The 26,041-nt window shown below is 42.8% G+C and overlaps 1 protein-coding gene across 5 annotated transcripts in view; it reads left to right on the forward strand.

The window, feature by feature from the left end:
• Positions 1–13,867, forward strand: part of EPN3 (epsin 3) — a 50,206-nt gene extending 36,339 nt beyond the window's left edge. For 3 of the 5 annotated variants that reach the window (XM_042452807.1, XM_042452805.1, XM_042452806.1), the window contains 4 exons: positions 452–757; positions 1,893–1,997; positions 10,503–10,733; positions 11,254–13,867. In XM_042452807.1, the coding sequence (XP_042308741.1) occupies positions 452–757; positions 1,893–1,997; positions 10,503–10,733; positions 11,254–11,579 (968 nt within the window). In that variant the 3' untranslated portion in view covers positions 11,580–13,867. The remainder of the gene's footprint in view (positions 1–451; positions 758–1,892; positions 1,998–10,502; positions 10,734–11,253) is intronic. The other 2 variants (XR_006102246.1, XM_042452808.1) reach the window with 2 other exon arrangements.
• The last annotated feature ends 12,174 nt before the right edge of the window (positions 13,868–26,041 follow it).

Consider the following 26,041-nt stretch of genomic DNA (forward strand, 5'->3'; position numbering starts at 1 on the left):
TGTAATGACATATGGAAATCATCCATAACTGAACAGTGTTAAAACAATGCTTTGGGACTGAGAGCATCATTGTACTATTGCTTGGTTATGGATGGCTACCACAACAGTTTGTTTGTAGGTGCCATATTGGCAGGAGAGCATTGTCCTTGCATGGATAATATGGTTCTTCAGGAGTGATACCCATCAGGTCAAATGATGACTGCATAATTTTTTTTAAAAAATCCTGCATCAGAACATTTTCATATGCAAATTTATACATATTTAATTGATTAAAACTTATACCACTAATCAACTAATATTTCTTTAATCAGATAACTTCTCTAAGGCTTCCCTCACTGACTCTTTATTGCACTATGTATCTGATCTTAAATTTATCGATGCCATACCTGTTTTATCCCTTCATCCCCCTTGTGCCATCTTGACTCTGCATTCCTTGATCTATTCTGTTCAGACACCAAATCCACCATGGAATCTGCAGGAACATCTTGGGGACCCACTGCAGATCCTTGGGTTCCTGTACCTTTAGGGGATCCTTTGAGCCAAGCAGCATCTTCTACCAATCATGCCTCTCCAGGGCCTTGGAATCCTCCCCATGACACTTCCTCCTCTGCCTCCTCCTCGGACCCCTGGGGAATGAAATCTCAGCCTTCAAGTGTGTCTTCCTCAGACCCCTGGGGGAAGTCTTCACCACCTACTCTGACCTCTGCAGCCACAACTTCTGCGGCTGATCCTTGGAGAGGCTCTCTTGACACAGCTGGTAAGAGAAGCTTGCTTTCATCTGCATTTTCCAGAGCTGCTTTGTTTGGAGAATGACTGGTTTTCCTTCTCTCTTTGTAACTGGTGTCCACAATTTCCCTTTTGCGATGAGTCATATAACAGATGCTATTTATGTGGATGATGTATCTATCACCCTACTACTTTATGGGTGTCTTGCTTTTGAGGGCACAATGAACATGAGAGTCTCATGCACAACTTCATATAGTAGTACAGTGTGCCCATGCCATACATGGGCGTACTATATGTGGCTTTCAGCTTACGCTGAAGCTGCGTGACAAAAGCATAAATGGCGCGTGCCTGTGCTCTGCTGCACCACAAGCACGAACCCCATTATATTGAATGGGGTTTGAGCATCCCCGCTTTTCACCTTATGCGGGGGGGGGGGAGAACGGATCCTCTGCATAAGGTAAGGGACCACTGTAGTAACAGCAGCAGCAGTATGTGCATCTCTGTTGCTGCTATTCTTAGGCTTGGACATTCAAGTGAGGCACTTGTAGTGGAACAAGAGGACAAGCACATATTTATCAAAACTTTTCTAGGACTTCTGACCCAAAGGAAGCAACTACGGGAAATCTCTCTTTGAGTTTCCATTGCACTATGTGGGAAGGGGGAGCATAGGGCTCTATCACTACCACCACACACTATTGTGGTGATGGACTTTGAAATGCAGCCTCTCTTCTTGATGGTCCCTAAAGCCCCACCCCTAGGAAGAGTCTAAAAATCATCTGTGTTTTTGACCTCTATTGACAGGACAGTTGTGGCAGTTTTCATTTCCACCAGGAGCAGGTCTTGCCCACTGAAGACCCAACCCCTCTTAAATTCTCTGTATTGCTGGTGCACTGCTGCTGGGGGAAATTTTCATTTCCCACCCAACTACTGTGAGAGCTACAACTAAATTCAGAAAGAACAGGGATTTCTGGTGGAGGTGGCATCCCCACTAATCAAAATGCCCTAGAGTTTCAACTCCACATGCACAGACTCCACTTCCCGCTTTCCTAAGTTCCTAAGTCAAAGTAGTACAGGGAGGAGAGGAAAGAGGAACTGAGAGGGAAATGATTTGGCGAATAAAAGCATTTAATGGCCCTGAGGTTTTTTTTTCCTTTACTTGTTTGCAGACAGTGCTTCATTTGATTTGTTTGCAAAACTACCAGAACAGACAGATCAACCAGAACGTGACAGTTCCCAAGCACTGTCCTCTGTGAAATCGAGCAGCCCTGTAGGTATGTAAAGATGTGACACAGTGGTTTCTGGCTTCCACATGTTTTGGAGTAGAACTCCTATCAATTCCAGCCAGCTTGGAGATGACAGGAGTTGTAGGCTGAAATTTTGGGAGAGACCCTAGTTGAGAAGCTTTATTTCAGTGAGGGGGAAGAGATATTTCTTAAAACAGAAAGTGCCACTGGTATTCTTGTGACAGGTTTTAACTTTGCTCCCATTGTTTTGACTGTCACCCTGGGAATATGATTTATGCCAGGGTTCCCGGAAAGTTGAGTGCATTGCTCAGTAATAGGTCCAGGGTTGCAAATACCCATGCGTGGACCCATGGGTGTATTTGCCTTCATGTTGCCTCTTGATTTATGGTGACTCCATAAATTCTATGGGGTTTCATGGGGTTTCCTAGGCAAACCATAATTACATGTGTAAGATATAAATAAAGATAATGTACCAAATACAACTGTACATAGCTCTTTATATGCAATGTAATAGAAAAAAAGTTAGGTTTACACCTATTGGTTCAATACACATGACCTTGTTACCATTGTTTAGGGAAAAATGAAAACTTTGTAATTCACAGAAATTAATTTGTCACAAGACTAATGTCCAAAATTAATCACAGCTAGTACAATTGTTGTGGCAATGTACATGTTAACAAGGAAATGCTTCACAACTGTCATAAATGAGATAATAGCAGACAGAAGGATGGAATATCTGGGATAGTTTCTTTTCCATTTCTGTAAAGATAAACTTCTTCAGCTATTTAGCCAGCTATATAAGAAACAAGATAAAGCTTACACATAACAAACACTGGTATGAAAATAGTAACAGCACAATCCTAACATAATGCAATGTATTCCTCTTGGTATAAGCCAGCTACTCCTTGCTTCCAACTCCTAGCTTGGGAGGGAAGAGTCACTGGGACATCCAAGAGCTGTGCAGAGAGCAGCCAAGTGTCATGGATTGCCAGTACATGCTTTATACCTACTGTAGGCTTTGATTTCATAATATGTATCCCCCAATAAAAGACAGTGTGGTGTAGTGGTTTAATTATTGAAGTGGGATTCCAGGAGACTATGGACCCTTACCACACCAGGGCACAAGAGTAGGGTCAGTTTGCATTGGTTGATGCATATTTTCGTCATATCGCATCGTTCATTCACACTCGCGCTCTCTGAATACGCTTTGCCGATTCGAATTCGCGTCATATCGCATCATTCATTCATACCTGGGCGGCCTTCTGGTGAGGTTTTGCGCATCGGCATGCATATTCAGGCAAATGAGGCAAGTGCAGATTGGATAACCACACCAGCCCCATACAATGTATTGGCCGATGCGCATCGGCAGCTTTGCGCATGCTCTGTTGGGCTCTGAACGGGGGCAACATTTTTAACTTCCGGGGTGAAGAATGAGGTCCCGTTTAGCGCGTAATATCACGAGATTGCTGCCTTTAGCAACTTACGAAAGGGTATGCACCATCTGTGTGTGTGTGTGTGTGTGTGTGTGTATGTATGCACACACATAAATACATACATACTTATATATATATTATATTATATAATATACACACACACACACACACATAGTGGTACAGCCAAAAGTGAGATGCCTTTTTTTATGTGTACACACACATTTGTCTGTATGAGTGTTTATACACACACACACACCACACACACACACACAGATATACACACATACACATAGTGGTACAGCCAAAAGCGTGATGCCTTTTTTATGTGTACACACACATTTGTCTGTGTGAGTGTTATACACACACACACACACACACACATATATACAAAAACACACTTGCCACAGCCAAAAGTGTGATGCCGTATTTATATGTGTACCCACACATCTGTCTGCTTGAGTGTTTATATATATTGTGTGTGGTGTGTGTACACACACACACACACACACACACACACCATACATAGTGGTACTGCCAAAAGCATGAAGCCGTTTTATATGTACACACACAGCTGTCTGTGTGTGTATGTGTGTGTGTATATACATACACACACACACCCTATATATATCTAACACACACACACACACACCACACACACAAAACTGTGGAGCAGCCGAAAGTGTAATGCTGCAGGTATATGCTTACACACACATCTTTGTGTGTGTGTGTGTGTGTGTATATATATATACCACACACACAATAAACTGTGGAGCAGCCGAAAGTGTAATGCTGCATGTATTGCTTACACACACATCGTGTGTGTGTGTGTGTGTGTGTGTTTATATACACACACACACACACACACATACATAACATATATACACACATATACATATACATCCCCCTCCCCGGACACAAAAGGTTTCTGCTTCATCTCGTTCAGTGGAAAAATTGCTCCCCAGCCCCGGCGGTTGTCCTGAAAGGGGAAAGGGCAAACGGAAGGAGAAGGGGAATTCCCGCAGCATCATGGGAAAATTGAACCGGTGGTCTTAAGGGGAACCAGCGATTGGATGTACACACCAGCCAAAGCAGCAGAGGTTTTGCACTGCCGTCAATACGGATCCCGCCGATCCACTAATTTTGCGCACTCGCAAAACGGAGGAGCCGGCTGCCTTCATTCGGAACCCAGCCGTGATACGCATTGGCCAAAGCGTTTCACGTTATATAGCATTGGTCAATACGTATTCTGAGCTCACAGGTGTGGAACACCAATGCAATATAACGCGAATACGCATCGACCATGCGAACTGACCCTACTTCCGCATTCAAAAAATCCCTGTGTGGAAAGGTCCTATGATTCAAGTCCCCACTCAGCCATGGATCCACTGGTGACCTAGGGGAAGTCACACTTCTCCCTTAGAGGAAGTATGGCAAATCTCACCTGAAGAAATCTTGCTGAGAAAATCCCAGGGTAGGATCACCATCGTTAGAGTTGAGAGCCATAGCAATGGCATCTCACCTTAAATGCCGATGGCTTTCCTTTGGCTCCATTCATTGCGGGAGACTATTGGGTGTCAGTCTCAAAACTATAGTAGTTTCCAAGGAGTTCTGTATTTTTAACAGGAGGCCAGAAATTTAACTGTGCAGAAGGTGGGATATCTTGTGAACTCTCAATGTAACCCATTCTGGATAACCCAATCTGATATAATCATGTCATATAAACAATCTGGATAGACAGATAGATTCCTATTATTTGTGTGATAGAAGTATATCAGATGGGTTAGCCTCCAAACTTTGATTGCAATCCCATTTTGCAACAGCTGGTTAAAAAACAAGAACAGCCTTAGGGAAGAGGAAGCTCTAAAGTGGGATTTGAAGTCTGAGGCACTGTGATGACATAACGCCCATGTTAAAGGAAGGCCGTGGCAAGAATAAGGACTATTACATAAGCTTTTTGTGAAGTCTGCATAATGGCTCTTTCTGAGCACTTGTGTGTTTTTTTACTGGCCGCAGTTTCTCTGGCTTCAGGCAGAGTTGTCTTTCCCAGTTCTGGTCACTGAGGACTGAACTGGCACATGATGTCTAGAGACTGAACTTGGCACATGATGCCTGTGCTGAGGTATCTCTTGTGCATGTAGAGCAGGCACTGTACATCTGTTTCCTTAAGACAAATATGGAAGAGCAAACAAAAAAGACTGGAGGCCAGCAGGAGACCCTTGAATAGCTGAGGCCAGAGTTCTAAGTGAGATGGGTTCTGGTGGAAACATTGGTGAAATGAATTCCATTGCAGAGAAAAGATTAAAGTACATACTTTAAAGCTTCCAGTTCTTTAAGTTATCAAGCCATGAGTGGGGTGCAGAACCTTTTCAACCGGGCTGTTGTCACACTGCAGAATTAATGCAGTTTGACCATGCTTTAACTGCCACAGCTCCTCCTATGGAACAATGGGATTGGTTTGTTGTTGTGTACCAGAGCTCTCTGACAGAGAAGGCTAATATCTTGCAAACTACAAATTTCAGAATTCCATAGCATGGAGCCATGGCAGTAAAGCAATGTCAAATTGCATTAATTCTGCAGTGTTAGATGCGCCCCAGATAGCATCATTCCTCTGTCACTATATTTTCAGTAGATTGCATCCCAGCAGTGCACCAAAACAAGAAGAGATGGTGGGGGACAGCGAACCCACTGTCTCTCATGCATCTTCTACACAATTCAACACACACACACACACACACACACAGAGGCATGCACATGCCAGCACCTATTCACACATTCATCTGCATTTAGCATGCACACTCTGACAGTTGCATTTCTCTCACACATACTTATTTTCTCTCTCTTCTTTCTCAAACACACAGACACACAGAGAGTGGTTGGTAGAATTCAAAGATATAGCCATGTAATTTGATATGTAGACAGATCTTGTAGCACCTTTGAGACTAACTGAAAGAAAAAAGTTGGCAGGATGAGCTTTCATAACTTCAGCTACTTCCTCAATGCCAAAGAATCTGAGAGAAGTAAGTGACTGAAGTTAAAAGCTCATGCTGCCAACTTCTTTCTTTCAGTTAGTCTCAAAGGTGTACAAGATCTGTCTACACACACACACACACACACGGCCCTGCAGGCTTGAGAAAGCTGTCCTTTGAATCAGGTTAACTCGTTTTAGTGATTCCCCCGATCCTCTATGCAGCAATTGGGCTTTACAACTGTTGAATGGGTGTTGTGGTGAGGGAGGGGGACTACAGGTAGATCCTATAACTAATCCAGCCTGATTGCCTACCTGAAATCTAAGGATCACTTGCTTGGATTGAAGGTTGCCACTGAAACCCTTCTCCAAATCTGGCAACAAAGATTTACACACACATACACATCTTGCCCTTTCTAAATCACTCATTATTTTATATTTGGCAAGGATATTTACAAAACTGGAAATTATTGGTATTTTCCTACTGGATATTTATTTAGAGGCAATTTACAAAAAACTATTTTTATATCAAGATCAGCATTACAGATCTTTCCAGTTATTTATTTCACACCAGAATCACAACAGCCTGAAAAATTTCACCTCCTTTAAGATTTAATTGTTAACAGCCCAGGTGGGTATATGTCTGATCTCAAAAATAAATGACATCCTATTTGTCTGCATTTCTTTGCTGGGAGGGAGTCAAATCTATTTCCCAGTTTATAATAAAAATAATTATAATAATAATAATTTTTATTTATATGTCTCGCCTCTTCCAAGGATCGAAGCGGGATTACATCATTAAAAAATACTATGCAATTGAACAGTCATAAAATACTAATACTGAATTATACATCCCTATTAGGTCCAAAATCTCCAAACATCAATTCATATACCATCATACTTAGGAGGGGTCTTAATCATCAACTCTATACCAAATTAGATGGGAAAGCCCGCCGGAAAAGATCCAGCTTTAGTGCCTTCTTAAAGGTATCTAAGGTGTGATAAGACAGATCTCCTTCAGCAGACTATTCCCTAATTTAGGGGCTGCAGCAGTGAATGCTCTATGGAAGTTGTGTTAATCAAGTATTACAATGTTCCAACAATTCTTCCCCAATGTTCTGAGTGTGTGGACGGTTATGTAGGGAGAGGCGTTCCCGCAGGTACTTGGGCCGAGCCCTGTAGGGCTTTAACGTAATGACCAACACCTTGTATTGTGCCTGGAAGGTAATTGGCAGCCAGCGTAGAATTTAACACTGGTGTTATGGTCAAACCTAGAATTACCGGTGACGAATCTGGCTGCTGCATTTTGGATTTGTTGAAGCTTCCGAACTTGTTACAAGGGTAGCCCCAAGTAGAGTGCATTACAGAAATCTAAACAAGAGGTTACCAGTGCATGTACTACTGCTTCACATGTCCTTTTGGTCTAGGTAGGGGTGCAGTTGGCGTATTAGCTGAAGTTGGTACCAGTACTCCTGGCCATCGCATCTACCCGTCCAGGACTGGTTGACAAATCTTCATCCCTGGACTAGGGTGCCTATCGCAAGTACCCTCGTTTCTCTGGATTCAATTTGAGTTTGTTTTCCCTCATCCAGCCCATTACTGACCCAGACAGGCATCCAGAGGAGAGATTCCATCCTGCGACCCTACCTGGCCAAAGGGACCTTGAAACTGTGGTACATGCTCCGGTAATCTCTCGCTTAGATTTCTGTAATGCGCTCTACATGGGGCAACCCTTGTACCAGCCTGGAAGCTTCAGCTAGTACAGAATATGGCAGCCATTGGTCACTGGTGTTTCCAGGTTTGACCATATAACGCCTATTCTGAAAGATCTGCACTGGCGCCTATTCACTTCCGAGCACAATACAAGGTGTTGGTTATTACCTATAAAGCCCTAAGGCGGCTGCAGACCCTTTGGGGTGGTCTGTATAGCCCCTAGTCACGTTGCTGGAAAGATTTTTCTCTGAGTTAGATATACCACTCAGGATGGGTCTATTTGATGCACTAACCAGTTCCTTTCCGTTCTTAATTACAATCTCTGGAAACATTTCTAAGATGACCAGTCACAGATATACCGAATACCATAAAGACCTCTCACATGAAACAAAACAAAGCATTTCTTTGCTTAGTAGTGGAACTCAAAAATAAATAAAGTCTGGAAAGAAACAAACATTCTAATTTTACTTGCTTGTCTAAATAATAATAATAATAATAATAATAATAATAATAATAATAATTTATTTATATCCCGCCCCTTTGAGGTCAATCGGGGCGGCTAACAGTAATAAAATACAATACATTATACATAAAAATCTACTTCCCTCCCCCCTTAAAAAGTTATTAAATCAATTATAATTAAAACCAACAAATTAAACAACATCAACACATACACATTATTACAAAACAAAACAAGACAAAACAGTAAACTGCAGTAGCATTCTACTTAAATATCCAGGGAGGACCTTGGGGACTCTCATGAGAAGAGGGTTCCTGAGGCCGGGATTATCTATCCAGGAAAGGATTATGACAAATAGTCCTTATGGATATGTTAACACCATATATAAAAGATCAAATAATTAATTTCCTAGAACCTTAGTCCAGCACTCAAACCACTATATACAGTCGGCCCAAGTACAAATTTCAAATATCAAACCTTGATTTTCCATTTTTTATAAGGGACACCATTTTGCTATGTCATTATATTTAATGGGACTTGAGCATACACAGATTTTGTTATACACGGGGGATCTTGGAACCAAACCCAAGTGTATAACAAGGGTCCACTGTACCATGGTGGCTCTCGTCTATAACACCTAATAATTTGGTTTATAAAAAGCCCATCTCCAAATGAGCTATGGGGAAGGGGGGGGGGCAATTCCCTGCCTGCAATTTGCAATTCCCTCCCCAGCAAAGTTTGCCTGATGCCATCTCAGGGCTGGCCCAAGATAATGTGTTCTCTGTGGCTGAGGGCAGGATGGCACAGGTATGTACAAACATTATATTCCATATACAGTTGCTAACTGAACCAGTCATGGAATCTCACTTCAACACTGGGCAGATAACATCATCTCATATCACATGTGGGGGAAGAGGCTTGCCTAGGAGTCACAGAATCCCAGAAGTTTTTAAACAGAGGCTGGATGGCCATAGCAGGGGGTTGGACTGGATAGCCCTTGAGGTCTTTTCCGACTCTAGGGTTCTGTGATTCTAAGAACAGACTACTATTCATCAGTAGAAGGGAATGGCCCAGGAGCTCAGGGAATGGGGCAGTTGGTGAGGCTGGCACCATACGAATATGCTGCCTGAGGTAATTAACCTCATTGTGCCTAATGCATGTCAGCTAAATACATTTTCATTTCATTTGTCCAGGTCTTTTAGTTTTGTCTATTGTATAGTGTTGAGCTAGAATTTTCTGATTGAGTTTAATTTATATTTCCTATGCTTTTTAAAAAAATACAAGAAAGAATATTTTGTATTACAAAATTACACATACTTCTAAAAAGCATACATTTTACCAGTGTAATAACTGTAAAGAAGTGGATGCAGACACAGAAACTGTACATAAACCAGTATTGAGAAAAGAGACAGGCATACATATACTGCCTAAGTCAGAAAGAGCTTGGCATAAATAGTAGATGCTTTAAACAAGCCAGTTGTCTTTCAACCTGCTCTGTCTATATCAGTGGCTAGTTTTAAAAAGTGAAGGGACAGCAGTGAGTGATAGTGCTTTAACCATGCAAAATTGTCTCATTCTCACCAGGAACAAAAGGCCAAACTTCAGGTCTGCATATATATTCTAACCTCAAGGGAACCAGAGGAGTGGCAGAAATCTCTCTGCAGCCACAAATGGCAAAATATAGCATTTCATGTTACTTTCCTATTTTTGGTCTATTTGTTGCTTCTTTTGGAGTCAGGTCTTAATTACTGTTTTGTTGTCTTTGTAACAAACATTAAAGAAACATTTTGTAAGCCATTTCAACAGCTTCAACCAAAGATTAGCTACAAAAACTCAGGAATGAATAAGTACATAAATCAATGAGAATCCAAAAGAAATGAAGTGTAAAGCATGAATGCATTTTAGTAGCAAAGAACAAAGATAACCGATCAATCCCTCTTTTTCTCTCTTGTTTTTGGTAGATGTGAGCCTATTTGGTGACCTCATTCCAAGTACCATGGAAAATGGTGTGAAGAATAAGGACATTTTTGACATCTCAGGTTTAGGTGAATCTCTTCCTGATTCAAAAAAGGAGAAGAAAGACAACAAAACTCCGGAGACTTTCCTCGGCCCAAATGCATCTTCCTTGGTTAATTTGGACTCTTTGGTCACAGCACCACAGAGCCTGAAGTCTCGCAACCCATTTCTAGCAGGTAGGAGGGGCAGCTAGCCTAAAAGACCCACAGCAGATTGAACAACAGCTTACATGAGGCCCACTGATTTTTGCTTCATACATGCCTTTGCTTGAACTTAGTCTGGCACGGTTGTGTTATCTTCTGCCACAGTGCTTCCACTGTCCTTCCCCCTTTCTTGTGTGCCATCATTTCGTTACAGTGGTCATTCCTTGTCATAAAACACCCCATAGAAAGAATATTGATATGTGCCATTTGCTGGCGTACTACTTGTGTCCCCTTCTGATGTTGCAGTGGTGGCCAGAACTTCACTCCTTTCACCCAAATACCATCACTCCACGCAGCAAAATTCATATCCTCAGGAATGCAGATGAGGCATCACTGCTTGTTTTAATGACTATTAGAGAGAATTTGGGTTACTGTACTGTGAAATTTGTCATTTTCTTGTGTAGAATTTGTGTCTGTGCATGATTATTTTCTGGATCTCTGAGCTTGTGCATTAGACCCCTGATGGTGACTATGGTTTTTTCCCTTCTTTCAGGTCTCAGCACGCCTTCTCCCACCAACCCATTCAATGTTGTCGATCAGCCCAAACCAACACTTAACCAGATGAGGACCAGCTCCCCAGTGCCCAGTGTTGCCATGGGAATGAACATGAACTCCATGACCTACAGCGCTTCTCTCCCTCTTCCCCTCAGCAGCATTCCGTCAGCAATGACCCTTCCAGCCTCCATGAGTGCCTTTCCTCAAGCTGGGGCAGGGCCTTTCCCAGAGCTACCCAGCAACTTGCCTCAGCCGCTCCTTCCGCTATCTGGCTCAGTTCCACCACCACTCCCTTCCCAAGGCAGTATGAACCCTTTCCTCTGAGAAGACTGCACTAGTACCATGAGAACTCATTGTTCCCCCCCCCCTGCTGTTCTGGAGAACCTCCCACTCAAAGGCTTTGTGGGAAAGTAAGTTTTGATGGGAGGAAACATCTCCCTGGAAGCTCTTCTAATTTCCACCCAGGCCAAAGAGACTCTGTTAGCATGACTCTCCTTCCTTGGTGGACTACAGAAGGATCATATTGAACATTGTCTAGAGTTTGCCTCAGATGGAAATTGAGAAATTCATGACATTAGCTGGCCTTTATTTTGATGAGTACAAAAAGGTTAGGAGGTCCCTTAGGAGGAAAGGCTTCCATTTTTCCAAAGTCTCTGTTCTCCAGTACTTTTATGTTGGATGGACAGCGACTAAGAGTGCTTCCAGACCAACAGCTACTAGCTCTACAATAAGACATTGTGCACCTATTCCATTTTGCTCTCTTTAACAGATTTATTTTTGAGTGTGTGGTAAGACAATGATGGCAAAAGTGGTGGGAAAATACAGGAGGGTTACAAATAAGAAAAATCATCTGGACCCTCCCCCCATATTCGAGGCAGGACAATTGCACAAGAAAAGCCTTGTCCCTTCTGTGGGAAGTAAAATTGTTTTGTAATCTGCATGGAAAACTCACAAATGTTTGCCAAGGCTTGCAGCTAGTTTGCCTGCATGATAGGGCCACAGGCTCATTTTGGGAAATAAAGACTGCTCAGCACGCATAGCATCGCTAGGTGCAAGAGGAGAAAATTCAGTTTTCACCCCCATCCCCCGTTCTCTTTACTAGATTGCTTGATGAAGAGATGCCACTTCCTTGGCTGCTATTATCACTGGGTCCTCATTATGAAAAAAAAAAACTGTATAAAAGCGTGTGTGTGTGATCAAAAACTTTGATCTGCGTGTGCAGATCAAAAACTCAACTTTCATGTCCTTGAAAAATAAGTAGGACAAATTGCGGAAGCATTTTCTTTGGCCTTCTGTTAGTCTGCTTGCACAGTTTGGAGCGAGATCGACAGCTTTTGAGATTTAGCATTAGGGAGCAGAATGGGAACTGAAAAAATTGTAGAGGAGGATTAAAAAGACTGGGCAATCTAACCAAATTCATGTACCATTTAGGGTTGATGGTAAGGCCTGCAAATCATGGAAAGGGAGTGAAGCTGGCCTCCTGGCCTCCAGCCACCTGATCACTGGAAGTGTCTGACCAACTTCCTCTGGCTGCTGATTTTTCATTGGAAAAAAATAAAATAAAACCCACATATATACTGAATAAAATAAGGCAAGTTAAGCACCTGCCCTCAAACTGAGATGCTCAGAATTCTGAAGAAGCTGTCACATTTTCCAGTGGGAGCTCATGGTCCCCGCTGTCACTCAATTTCTGCACAGATCTCATCCTCTTGAAATTGGACATCTGTGTCTTTTGCGGTTTCTTCCTGCTTTATCCAAATTATTATTATTATTATTATTATTATTATTATTATTATTATTATTATTTTGTTATTTATCTGGGAGAATCAATTTTCTCCCTTCTTGCCACCTTGGATGGTCCCTGCTTTATGTGGCTGATCATAGACTTTGTTGCTCTCCCCAGTGCCTACCTCTCAAGCCGTGGAGCTCTGTGGAACAAAAAGCTTTTGTAATGGAGCTGCTGTAACAGGAATGAACCCTGCACTCTCCGCAACACTTGAATGAGCTTTGTGATGCTCAGTAGAAAATTCTGGACAGCTTTAATGGAAACAAATAATGAAAGGCTTGAATAGTTTGAATATGGGGTCAGGAACCCTTACCCATGAGAAGCGTTACCATTGGACTCAATGGACTTGGTGCCTTTTTCTGGCACTGAGACACACTTAAAAACTAAAAAAAAGATATCAGCAGATGTTTTATCTTCCACTTTGAATGAACCTCAGTCCCCCATCCAGGGCATCCCTGAATATTAATACCTGTAGATGACTTCAAAGAGATCAACTAGAAAGACAGAGAAGAAATGTGTGTGCAACTAAAGCTACTACCCCAATTACCAGCTGTGTCTTATAGTGAAGCTTCCAATTGACATGCCAACAGAAGTTGTCCCTGCAGGACAAGGTAGTTGTGGGACATGGTTCCAGCTGGAATAGACTAGAGGTGGGATGGAAAGCGCAATGCAGTACATACATACAGAGTGATGTGGTTACAGTGCTTAGGGCTTTACTGTCTGTTTCACCACCACCACCACTACAGCAATCACCAGACCACTACAGAATATTTATTACTGAACATGGGGTGGGTGGGGGAAACAATCAATAAAATGTTCAAATGTGCTTAATTTTTCCCACTTCATGATGAATTTTCCTCATATTTGTTAAACTATTTCCTTTCCCTTCATGTTTGGTGGAAGGTTGGTGGGTGCAGAGTGAGCACCCCCCCCCCCAATGTGTATTGATCTGCCTCTGCTGGAAGCTACTTTAGGGATAGTTTTGATCCCATGCAGCTCAGAGTTAAGACAAAGTTTCTTACCATCACTATGACTGGACAGTCACTATGACACTGAATCATGACTCAAATGTCCATGCGACACAACTCTGTGAAGCCATTTTGGAGTCATGGCAATGCTCCTTGGCTTCACATTCAGGACTAAACTATGTACAGTATTATGCTAAATATGTAGTGTGTAGCTGAGCTGTACTTTCTCACTACCATCTAAATATGTGTGGGCCTGATGTGGATTAGGATGACTATTTACTGGGGAGGGGGCTTAACTTTATGGAGAACATATGGATGATAAAGGTATTTCAGTAATCAGATTTCTGTATCTTGGCTCAGCGATAAATCAAAATGGAGACTGTAAGCAAGAAAGCAGCAGAAGAATAGTACTTGGAAGGGCAGGTATGAAGGAACTAGACAAGATCCTCAAGTGTCAAGATATTTCACTCTGTACCAAAGTCAGGATTGCCCATGCCATGGTACTTTCAATTTCTATGTGTGGTTGTGAATCTGGATAGTGAAGAAAGCTAACAGGAAGAGAATCAACTCATTTGAAATGGCTGGTTCTACTGGACCAAAGATCTTTTTCTGCACCCCATCTGCACTGCAGTGGTGCTGTGAGGGCTGTATTTGCACTGGGCCATCATCGGTGGTGTCACTGACATCTTGGAATTGACATGACTGGCACAATTCTACTAATTCCAAAAAGGGTTTCCCAAGCAGGAAATCAATGCAGATGTCTCTCAGCCTGTTTTGGCAGGCAAGGTATCCTTACTATAGCCATGATGGTGTATTGTTGCCACTGTAATTGGATAAAGGCCACCCAAATTGTGGTAACTACTAGTACAGGTGTAGGGGTGTGTTTGTGTAAAAGAACTGAACATATCAACCAAGCATCCTTGTTAAAAGGCAGTGTAGATAGCAATGACCATTTTTATTCTTGCCTTGCTATCTGGTCAGGGTTTGCTGCTTGCCTGCATATCTCATGGTGACTGTGTGTCAAATATGTCTTCTGTGCAGCAATCAACACATTTGAAATCCTTTGTTTTTAAAGCTCTCATAAAAACAGACTCTGCTCTTTAGCTTGGCACAATGGCAACATTTACACTGCTGAGAAAGACAAAAGGTGCTGCCTTACAAGGGCCACTTAACAGTCTAGGGAAGGAAGGGAGAGGAGGAGGGACCCCCATCCCTTCCTCCCCGTGGGTGCCTGCACCCGTGGGAAGGAAGGGAGAGGAGGAGGCGGTCCCACCTCCATTCCCTTCCTCCTTGCACGTGCCTGTGCCAGCGTGGGCACTCGCAGGGAGAAGGGAAAGGAGGGAGCCCCGCCCCCTTCCCTTTCTCCCTGACGATGCCTGCTCCAGCGCCGGCACCCACGGGGAGAAGGGGAGGGGGGAGGCGGGGGGGATTCCCAACCTGGCGACCCCCAGGTTGGGATCTCCTGGTCTAGAGGGAACGCTGTCCTCAGCTAGTTGAAAACAATGTCAGAATAAAGCAGCAGTTCAAACAGAGCCAGGTCATCTAACATTGGCCTTCCTCCTAGCCAAGGTCCTTGTATAATTTGTTGTGTGCCTTCTCCAACTTATGGCAACCCTAGAGTGACTATATCACAGGGTTTTCTAAGATTTGGATCCTTGATCTCTCCCAGTGACTGTGGATGTTTTTGAGGTGTTGCTCTCTCCTCCCTTGGAGAAGGGCAGAAATGGCCATTGGGTGCAGAGTAAGGCTCCCATGCTATTTAACATTTACATGAAACCGCTGGGAGAGATCATCCGGAGACATGGGGCGCGGGGTTATCAGTACGCTGATGACACCCAAATCATTTTCTCTATGTCTCCGACTGTCGCAGTGACTGGGGATGGCGTCTCTCCTCTCATGGCCTGTCTAGAGTCAGTAATGGGCTGGATGAGGGAAAACCGACTCAAGCTGAATCCAGAGAAAACGGAGGTACTAGTTCTCCTGGTCCAGGAATGGCGGTGATTCCACCTGTCCTGAACGGGGTCACGCTCCCTGTGAAGGACTCCGTGCGCAGTCTGGGGGTGCTTCTTGACTCGTCGCTTCACCTGACTGCTCAGGTGAATGCGACGGTCAGGAACACCTGTTATCAGCTTCGGCTGATTCGCCAGCTGCGCCCATACCTGGCCCAGAGGGACCTAGAAACTGTTGTACATGCTCTGGTAACTTCGAGATTGGATTTCTGCAATGTACTCTACATGGGGCAACCCTTATACCAAACTCGGAAGCTGCAAATGGTGCAGAACATGGCAGCCAGGCTGGTCACTGGTGCTCCCAGGACCAGCCATATAACACCGGTTTTAAAAGATCTCCATTGGCTGCCCATTCGCTTCCGAGCTCAATATAAGGTGTTGGTAATTACCTATAAAGCCCTAAATGGCTTGGGCCCAGGATACCTAAAGGACCGCCTCTCCTCGTACATTCCGCCTCGCACCCTCAGAACGTCTGGGCAGCAGCTACTGAAGGTGCCTGGGGCTAGGTTAGTCTCCACCTCCCGGAGGACGTTTTCCACAGCTGCCCCAGCCCTTTGGAATGCGCTGCCCATAGAGCTCCGCTCGTCTACTACCCTGGCCCAATTTAGGAAGGACCTTAAAACCTTCCTATTCCAACAGGCATTCCCCGAATAAATATCCTGTGGGCCTCCCTCCTCTTTCGTGGCCAAGAGGTTGGGCTATGGGGCTTTTTACTGTTGGTTTGTTTTAATGGGTATTTTATTTTATGTGCACTGTTGATTGTATTTTAACTTGTTGTGAGCCGCCCTGATCGAAGGAAGGGCGGCATATAAATAAAAATTTTATTATTATTTATTTAAGGCTGTTCCCCAAGGAGGGAGATGTTCTCCAGGGAGGGGGAAGACCTCAGATTCAAATCATCTCAGTTCTTGACCACAGCTCTGACAAGGATGGAAAGTTAGACATCATCCTCAGTGCATTCTAACTGCATTCAAGCCCCATGTGGATGGGAAAGCAAGCTGGATACAGAGAAGGCTTTGCTGATACTTCTGCCCTGCTGGGCAAAAACCCATTGGGATCCACTAGGACTTTGATTAAAATTGAACTACTGAGTGTTGGCTGCTCCATCTACTCCCCTGTTCACCCTTTGGCTTGCTTCCTTGATGTCTAATTGAGGTGCAGGTGATTGAGAATGAATTTTACTGGATATCTGGTAGATAGAGATTTTGTCACCACCATCAACTAACATTTAAATTCCACTATTACTCTATTTTTGAATAGTCCAATTAAAATGATTTCCAACCAAACAACCAATGAACTGTCTCTTGAAGTTCAAGTCACAAGGGAGATCACTTCTGACTGACTCCACCTTCTGACCTTCCTAATATTTTGTATGGAATATGATTAAAGCCATTTGTTCACCAAGGCTGAATCTACACTGTATAAATAATGCAGTTTGACACCACTTTAACTGTCATGGCTCCATCGTATGGAATCCTAGGATTTGTAGTTTGTTGTGGCACAAGTGTTGTCTGACAGAAACCCTAACATTCAGAAATCCAAATCCCATAATTCCATAGCATTGAGCCATGCCAGTTAAAGTGATGGCAAACTGCATTATTTATGCAGTCTAGATTCATCTGGTCTCAATTTTTCAAATTTGGACAGGATGTTTCTGACAGTCTGACTTAATATTATCTAGGTGTCATAGGTATTTATCACACAGAGGTTTTTGCAGCTCAGATCCGGGGTGACTCCTGGTTCAGCTATGCAAATTCACGTTATAACATGAATGTTTTATCACACCTGGTTGCCCTTCAGTTGCCCTTCGGAATCGAGGGGGAATCGAATTCAAGGCATGTCACCTGATGCAGATTCACGCAAAGTGGAGTGAGTGCAAACTGTATTACTACATCGGTGCATACTATGTGGATTCAACGATTCGAATTGGCAATCTTGTGCATGCTCAGTGGGGGTCTGAACACATCATGACCTTATACGTTTCTGGAGTGAAAAGGGGCACAAGTTCTTGTTCCCTGTTTCGCGTGATTGCGTGAACATTTGCCTCGTGATTATTTCTGTGTCTTCTTCATACCCCTTTTTATTTTCCCTTCCATTTCAGCAATTTCAACACACACACACACACACATATAGATAGATAGACAGATATACATACATATCTGTATATTTACATCCATGCACATACACACATATATATTCCAAAAAAATGAGTTGCCCTGAAAGTTGCCCTGAAAGTGAAAGGACCACCAAAAGGAAATGGGGGAAAATTGCAGTGTCACATCATGGGAAATTTGCAACTCGGCGGGTTTGCGGTGGTGTATCAAATTTGCATTCCACACCAGACCAATTTGGAGTGAAATCGAAGTGAGCTTGGAAGTGATTTTTATGACTTCGCTTGTTACCGATTTCGCCAAAATGAGGGGTCACTTTGGAATCACTGCTGAAGCCCCACGGAAGGAGCCCCCATAGAAAGGAATTGCGTGTGATAATACATCACATTATCGCGTGAATTCACATCATTGGACCCACAGTCACGTCAGATCTGAGCTGCAAAAAGCTGCAAAAAGCTCAGTGTGATAAACATCATACACAAAATTCACTTTGTTGGCCTCTTGGAAGCATTCAAAATATTTTCCCCAAAATTTTGGATTTCCAAAAGTTTCCGGGGAAGGGTCTAATTTAAAATACAGGCTAATACAGCCGCTCTAATAGCCTTTAGGGCTGAAGGGAGGGGTATAAATAAAAAATAATAAAAATAATTATAAATAATATGGTATACATGAAATCCATTTGAGGATGACTAGAGGAAACCCAAACTGTTTTTTCCTTCATACAGAATAATGTGGTACATAATTTGAAAGATTTAAATGAGCGGATTTAAAAAACAAATTAATAGGCATCTTACTAGCTGTTTGGTCTGTTCTCCCCAGTTACCTCACTGTAAAATGCTCTTATTCTAGCATGTTATAGCCCATTAGTAGCACTATTCTAGGTAGCTTACTAAAAAAAGAGATACAGGCCAGGTGACCTACATTTTTTTTTACAAAAAATGTAATCAGTAAAGAACACATGCAATACTTGCCTAAATAAGGATAAAACAGAAAATTTATATCCATATAAGCCAGCTAAGAGGGAACAGTGGTTTACTTAAACCCCTGTAATTTACATTCACAGTAGATTTTGATGGCTGATTGGAAGAAGAAACTGCCAAGTCCACACCCCAGCACTGTAATAACTGAAAACAAGTTTCATCAAAAGGACATGCGTCTGAGTAAACATGTATAGAATTGTCCTATTAGCCATTTATAGCCTAACGGCCAGGCTTTTAAGCAAATAAAATTGACTTTTTGGTGGCACATTTTAATGAACCAATGAAAACATAATACTGCATTAAAACAATCCTCCTCCTCCTTTTCCTCCTCTGCTAGCTAAAGCCTGTAGCAATCTGTGTAACATAAAGGCATTAGCAAAATAATGTTAATTTAGTCCATTTCTGACTGATCATTCCTGAGTGGGCTCACTTATGCAAGAGCTTCAGTTTCAGTTGTCTTATTTTGTTTATTTCAGAGGGGAGGAAGGCATCCATGCCTGATGGGCTCAAGTACAGGCCAGACCAGCCTCAGGGAACAGGACTCCATTTTTTTAGAAAACCGAATCCTACATATAAAACTTCCTATAGACTTTCTAATCATGCACTGCCTTTTGGCATTGTTTGCAGTTACTGCAATGTAATTTTAAAAAATACACACACTTAAGGGATGTCTTTTTAAATTCTTTCAGCAGACTTCTTTTCAACCTGCGAGCCAATTGCTTGATCAGCAGCCTGGTTTATACATCTCCCCATGCTTAGATTCACTTTGCATTTTCAGAGTACAGAGAGCTGAATTTTTGTTGGCTGCTGCTATTTTACAGAGTACACAAAGCTGTAATTAAGACTAGCCTCTTTTCATCTCCTGCTCCTTCCACCCCCAGGTCTACAGGTAAGAAAAACAAGCAGACTCATCCCTTACAGGCAAACTATCCCCTCTCCTCCCTGCTACCTCAGCAACACTGACTGCCTCTCCTCCAATTTAATTGGAAAATAAAATTCCTTTTTACTTTGGAGGGCACCTTCTTCCCCACCTTGCGCAAATAGGAAAGCAGTTGTCAAAAATCAACAAGTCACAGGAGGTGCTAATGTGAAGAAGATCTTCCCCTTTTAAGCCTAAAATGGAAGGGACTAGTGAAGGAAGTAAAAACTTGTCCAGGCTGTTGCATAAAGGCAAGCCTTGCTGAGCTGTTAATGGAATATGAAGGTGGCTCCAGAGTGAACCTGAAGTGTAAAAAATGAACAACCCCCCCTGGCTTTCACAGGATCTCTTTGTAAAAACAACTCCAAGAAATGATGCTGTGAACCTATGAATGGATGTCATCTTTCTCCTAGGGTTTTAAACTTCTCTGACCAGTAGGAGGGAATCCAGACAGCAAATGCACCCCTGCCATGCAGGGTTGGCAGATGATGCTTTATTGATGGTGCTCCTCACACGGTCATCACTTACACTCAGTATGGGCAACTGTGGAAGCCTGGGGGGGGGCACATTAGCACCCCCCAGCAGACCTTGGAAGGCCACACCATCTACTGCTACTGCAATCAATCTATCTACAGTTGTACCTCCACATTTGCGGCTTTGACTTTTGCAGATTTGATTATTTATGGATTTGATTAATATGTTCTCTCTAGGAATCTATAGGCCCTCCAGCATGACTATATTATCAACAGTTTTTTGTGGGGTTTTCGGGCTACGTGGCCATGTTCTAGAAGAGTTTATTTCTGACGTTTCGCCAGCATCTGTGGCTGGCATTGTCAGAGAATGCTTGCCTGGAAAAGAGTTGGGTATATATGTATTGTGTGACCCTGGGAAAGGAGGAGTACATATATACCCAACTCTTTTCCAGGCAAGCATTCTCTGAAGATGCCAGCCACAGATGCTGGCGAAACATCAGGAAGAAACTCTTCTAGGACATGGGCATATACCTCGAAAACCCCACAAAAACTATGGATGCCGGCCATGAAAGCCTTCGACTCCTCTATTGTCAACGTCTGCCAAAATGATGCTGGAGGACCTAGAGATTCCTAGAGAGAACACTTCTCTAGTCATTTGTAGATCCTCCAGCACAATTTCATGGTCAGCCTCTGGCAGATCTTAACCAAAGAATTGCCCCGGAGGACCTAGAGATTCCTAGAGAAGTGTTCTCTCGGGTTAAAAAATGTTTTTTATTTGTGGTTTTTCCACTTTCATAGATTCTTGTGCCCCAAACCCAGTGAATGTGCAGGGTCCACTATCTATCAAAATGCCATGTAGGGAACATGGAGGCATTCTCACTATGTTTTGAGATATTCCTGGCCCCCAGAGGGCATTTTGAGTAATTTTGCAAAAATGTGTTTTGATCTCTGTGGTGGTTAGGGGAGGCTCTAAATGTGGAGGAAAACTGGAAATGCCCTCCTAGGCTGCATCCGCACTGCAGAAATAATCCAGTTTGGTTCCACTTGAACTGCCATGGCTTAATGTTATGGCTTAATAGTATGTGCTCGGCACGTACTAGGGTTACAAAAGGGCGTCCTTTTCAGATGCCCTAACCCTAGTACGTGCCAAACACGTACAAAATGGTGGCGCCCAAAATGGGTGCCACCATTCTAGTAAGCCCTGAAAAACATAAGCATAATTAGGAACTATATTCAGAAATAAATAAATAAATAATGCCACTCCCCCCCCCCCAATGGGAGACAAAGTGGCTTACAAATTGTAAAAAAAGGACTAATCAAAAACATACAAAAGTGGGCATTAAAATGGAATTTAACTAGTATAATATTAAAACAATCAGATATTTAAAATATAAAATGCAATTTTAAAGATAAAACAAGATAAAAATTGATTAAACCAAACTAATTCAAGTTTAACACTGGAAAATTACCAAAAGGCAGCAAAATCAGGTTCATTTAGTTAACAAGGCAAGCAATCATTAGGCTATATATCACAATGTGAACACTCTAGCAAGTCTCATGGCTGAATATTCTCCATGCTCACCATGTCGGCCAGCATATGATGCACAGCTCAGGGAGGATGCCACCATGCTGCCAAAGCCATCTTTGAGCTAACTTGCATGGCTGCACATCTCAGATGGCTGCACAAGCTTTCAGCTTGCAAAAATGAAACTCCTGTATGTCCCAGGTCATTGGAACTGGGAGGAGAGGTAGAGACACTCCAACCCTGGTGATGGCATGGAGGTGGGGTTCTGACTGCAGATCTGTTCAGTAATTTATTTTGTCTCATTGATGCGGCACACCTGTGGACCCTTTGTGGCACAAAAATGTGCTACAGCATAGTGGTTGAAAACTGCTGAACTAGAGGATGGCTTGTAGACTTTGGGTTGTTTCTGCTGCAAGAGACCCAGATTCCAAGCTCCCGTCCGTCCGTGGATCCTTCCCCCTTTGATGCAGACATTCATGCTAAATGTATAACATTTAATGGAAAGCAAGGGGCTGGAAACTGGCCAGTGCTGAATTTACGTACAAGCATATGAATCATGTGGCCTTCCGTTAAAATGATGATGATGATGATGATGATGATGGTGGTGGTGGTGGTGGTGATGATGATGATGATAATAATAATAATAATAGCTTTAACTGTTGTTACCAGCAGCCCTAGTCAGCATAGACAAAGGTATAGAATTCTGCAGGTTCCTTTCACATTGCATAATTCCTGCACTGTTGTCCTGTTTGTAGTTGTTGTTGTTGTGTGCCTTCAAGTCATTTCCAACTTACGCCGACTCCAAGGCAAACCTATAATGGGGTTTTCATCAGAGGGGGTTTGCCATTGCCATCTTCTGAGGCAGAGAGAATGTGACCAGCCTAGGATCACCCACATTCCCAGCCCAAATCTGGGTTTGTTGCCCTGATGTGTTTTAGCCAAACAAGAATCACTAACCGGGAAGATGCTGAATATTTTATTTATTTTCTGAAGGGAAATGAAGCTAGGGAGTATGTTTCCAAGCTACCATATATGAACAGAGAAACGGCCATGTATTTATACAGATTTTCATAAAAAGTTACAATATTTTTAGCTTTACTTTAAGGATCAGCACAATTTGGTTGTCATGCTTAATCATCCCATAATATGTTATTAATTATTTCTTTCTAGTTCATTAGTATAGAAAATTCCCTACCTAAGGGTGTTTTTTTTAGTATTTAAATTAGCTAGGTTAAATGAGTCCACAGAAACCCCTGCTTCCCTCTGCCAGGTTTTTAAAATGTTGCCAGCATGTTATCACTTAGCTCTAGGCAAAGCCAGACTATCTTGTGGTTTCTCATTTCTTTCTTACAGAGAAAGGCATAGCTTGCACAATTAAGTGTTACAGTTTCAAACAAGCCCTGTTAGTGACAGCGTGAGAGAAAAGGATCAGCTAGCCCATCATTCTCTTGAGGGATTGGCTAGCCTATCACTCCCACACTACAACTACCATGCACTAGTATCACTAGGGTTGCCGTCACCTGGTGCGGTAACTCATGGTGTCACCCCCCCCCCATTGAAGTCCTCCCATTTCCACACCATACAGAATCCTTAGGAGTGTTTTTTATACTAATGTTACTCTTAAATCATAATTCCCGTGTATCACTGAATACAAAGGTAATAGTTTTGATATAAACAATTAGATAAATTTAAATTATAACTTTGAATTACTATATCATACACACAGCCTAAAGGTATTTACATGTGCATAGTTTTATGTGGTTCAATTGAAAATGTGGTAAGACGTGATACTTTTAAGGAAAAGTTAAAAAGAACTGGGGGGAAAATTAAACATTTTTTAAAAATTTAAAACCCTGAAGCCTCTCCTTTCTTTTCCCACTGACTCTTGCCCCACTCACACAATTTTTTCTGCTGACTTCCAGCGTTTTAAAGGGACATAGGCGAACACCACAGCCTGTTTCTGCCCAAAGGCAGATGTTTGGGGGGCAGTGGTATCACCTCCCTTTATGATGTTACCTAGTGCAGCCTGCACTCTGCTGGCACCCCTCTATTGACAACCTTGCTGACATGGATGCATCTATGCAACCCTCAGATTTGCAGTTTGGCCAGAACCATTACAGCAGTGGTTCTCAACCTTTCCTCTTCCAACTGTTTTTGACTACAGCGCACATAACCACTGGCTATTGATATGTAGGGCTTCTGGTCCAAAACATGCAAAACATTTAGGGTGGCTGAGCTGAGGCTGGGAGTCACTGTAGTAGAGGATCTCTCTGGATGAGAATCCAAAATGTCCCTCCTAAACTCCAAATCCCAGGATTCCATAGGATGTTGCCATGACAGTTAAAGTGGTATCGAAGTGCCATAACAGTATAGTGTGAAAACACCCAGGAGCTACACTTCAACAACATCTGGAGAGCCACATTATTTTTATGCCTGATTTAGGGCCCCCATCTATGAGAAGCCTTTAAAATAAAAACCTCACTGAATTTTTCAACTTTTCCATAACTGTTAATTAAGCTAATACACTTTTTCAGGGTAATGCACTGTAGACTCTTTAAATTAACTCAGGGCCTCAGCAAGTCTTCTTCCGGTCCCAAACTTGTGCAGTAGCTTCTGTGCCAGCCAAGAGCTGTGTATGTGTGTGTATGTGTGTGTGTGCACGCACACACCCAGATCCAGTTATCTTTCCCTACAGGAGGGGAGTCAGAGCTTGTATCTTGAACTTGGTGGGGCTGCTTGTTTATGAACCCAGGCTGAATCTCACCCCCACATTTCCAGTATCAGGGGTAGCATGTACTAGACAACTTCATCAATAGACGTATAGTGTCTAGATCAAGGGAAGTAATAGTGCCACTCTATTTTGCTTTGGTTAGTCCCCACCTGGAATACTGTGTCCAGTTCAGGGCACCACAATTAAAAAAGGATGTTGAGAAACTGGAGCATGTCCAAAGGAGGTTGACCAAAATGGTGAATGGGCTGGAAACCATGTCCCATGAGGAACGCCTTAGGGAGTTGGGGATGTTTAGCCTGGAGAAAAGAAGGTTAAGAAGTGATATGATGATAGTTTTAAGAATTTGAAGGGGTGTCACACTGAGGATGGAACAAGCTTGTTTTCTGCTGCTCTAGAGAACAGGACCCAGAACAATGGATGCAAGCTCCAGGAAAAGAGATTCCACCTCAACATTAGGAGGAACCTCCTGACAGTGAGAGCTTTTCAACAGTGGAACAAACTCCCTTGGAGTGTAGTGGAATCTCCTTCCTTAGAGTTCTTCAAGCAGAGGCTGGATAACCATCTGTCAGGGATGCTTTGATTGTGAGTTCCTGCATGGCAGTGGGGTTGGTTGGGATGATCCTTGTGGTCTCTACCATGATTCTGTAATGAAAAAGGGCTCCAAATAACTTGCACTAGTGCATCTCAAGCTGATGTGAAGGACTGCAATTTTTTTTCTCCCAGTGTGCCAGGAACCAGTGTTGTATTTGTGCCGGTTGCCTACAACTGTTACTGTCTTTCTTGGAAACTTACCAGGGACTAGCAGCAAATGTTTGGGGACTGAAATAATCCAGTTTAACACCACTTTCACCACCTTGGCTCAATGCTATGGAATTCTGGGAACTGTAGTTTTGTGAGACATTGAGCCTTCTCTGTCAGAGAGCTCTAGTCCCACAACAAACTACAATTCCCAGGATTTCCTAGCACTAAGCCAGAGCATTTAAACTGGTGTCAGCAGACTGCATTATTTCTGCGGTGTGGATGGAACCATAGCCAGACTTTCTCTGGGAGTACAGTACAAACAAAGGTCATTGTGGCACCAGAGCATTCTGCCAGAGAAGCCCAAATGTCTCACAAAACTACCATTTTCAAAATCCCATAGCCAAGGTGAGCCAGGGCAGTTGAAGTGGCGTGAAACCAGATTGTTCCTGCAGCATGGATACCATCCTGAATTCCTAAACTACCTGTTTCGCTGCTGCCTTTTTTGGGGAAGGTGATCGAGAGAGCAGTTGCCTTCCAGCTTCA

Source organism: Sceloporus undulatus, chromosome 2 (genome assembly GCF_019175285.1).
Source record: "Sceloporus undulatus isolate JIND9_A2432 ecotype Alabama chromosome 2, SceUnd_v1.1, whole genome shotgun sequence".
Lineage (NCBI taxonomy): Eukaryota > Metazoa > Chordata > Lepidosauria > Squamata > Phrynosomatidae > Sceloporus > Sceloporus undulatus.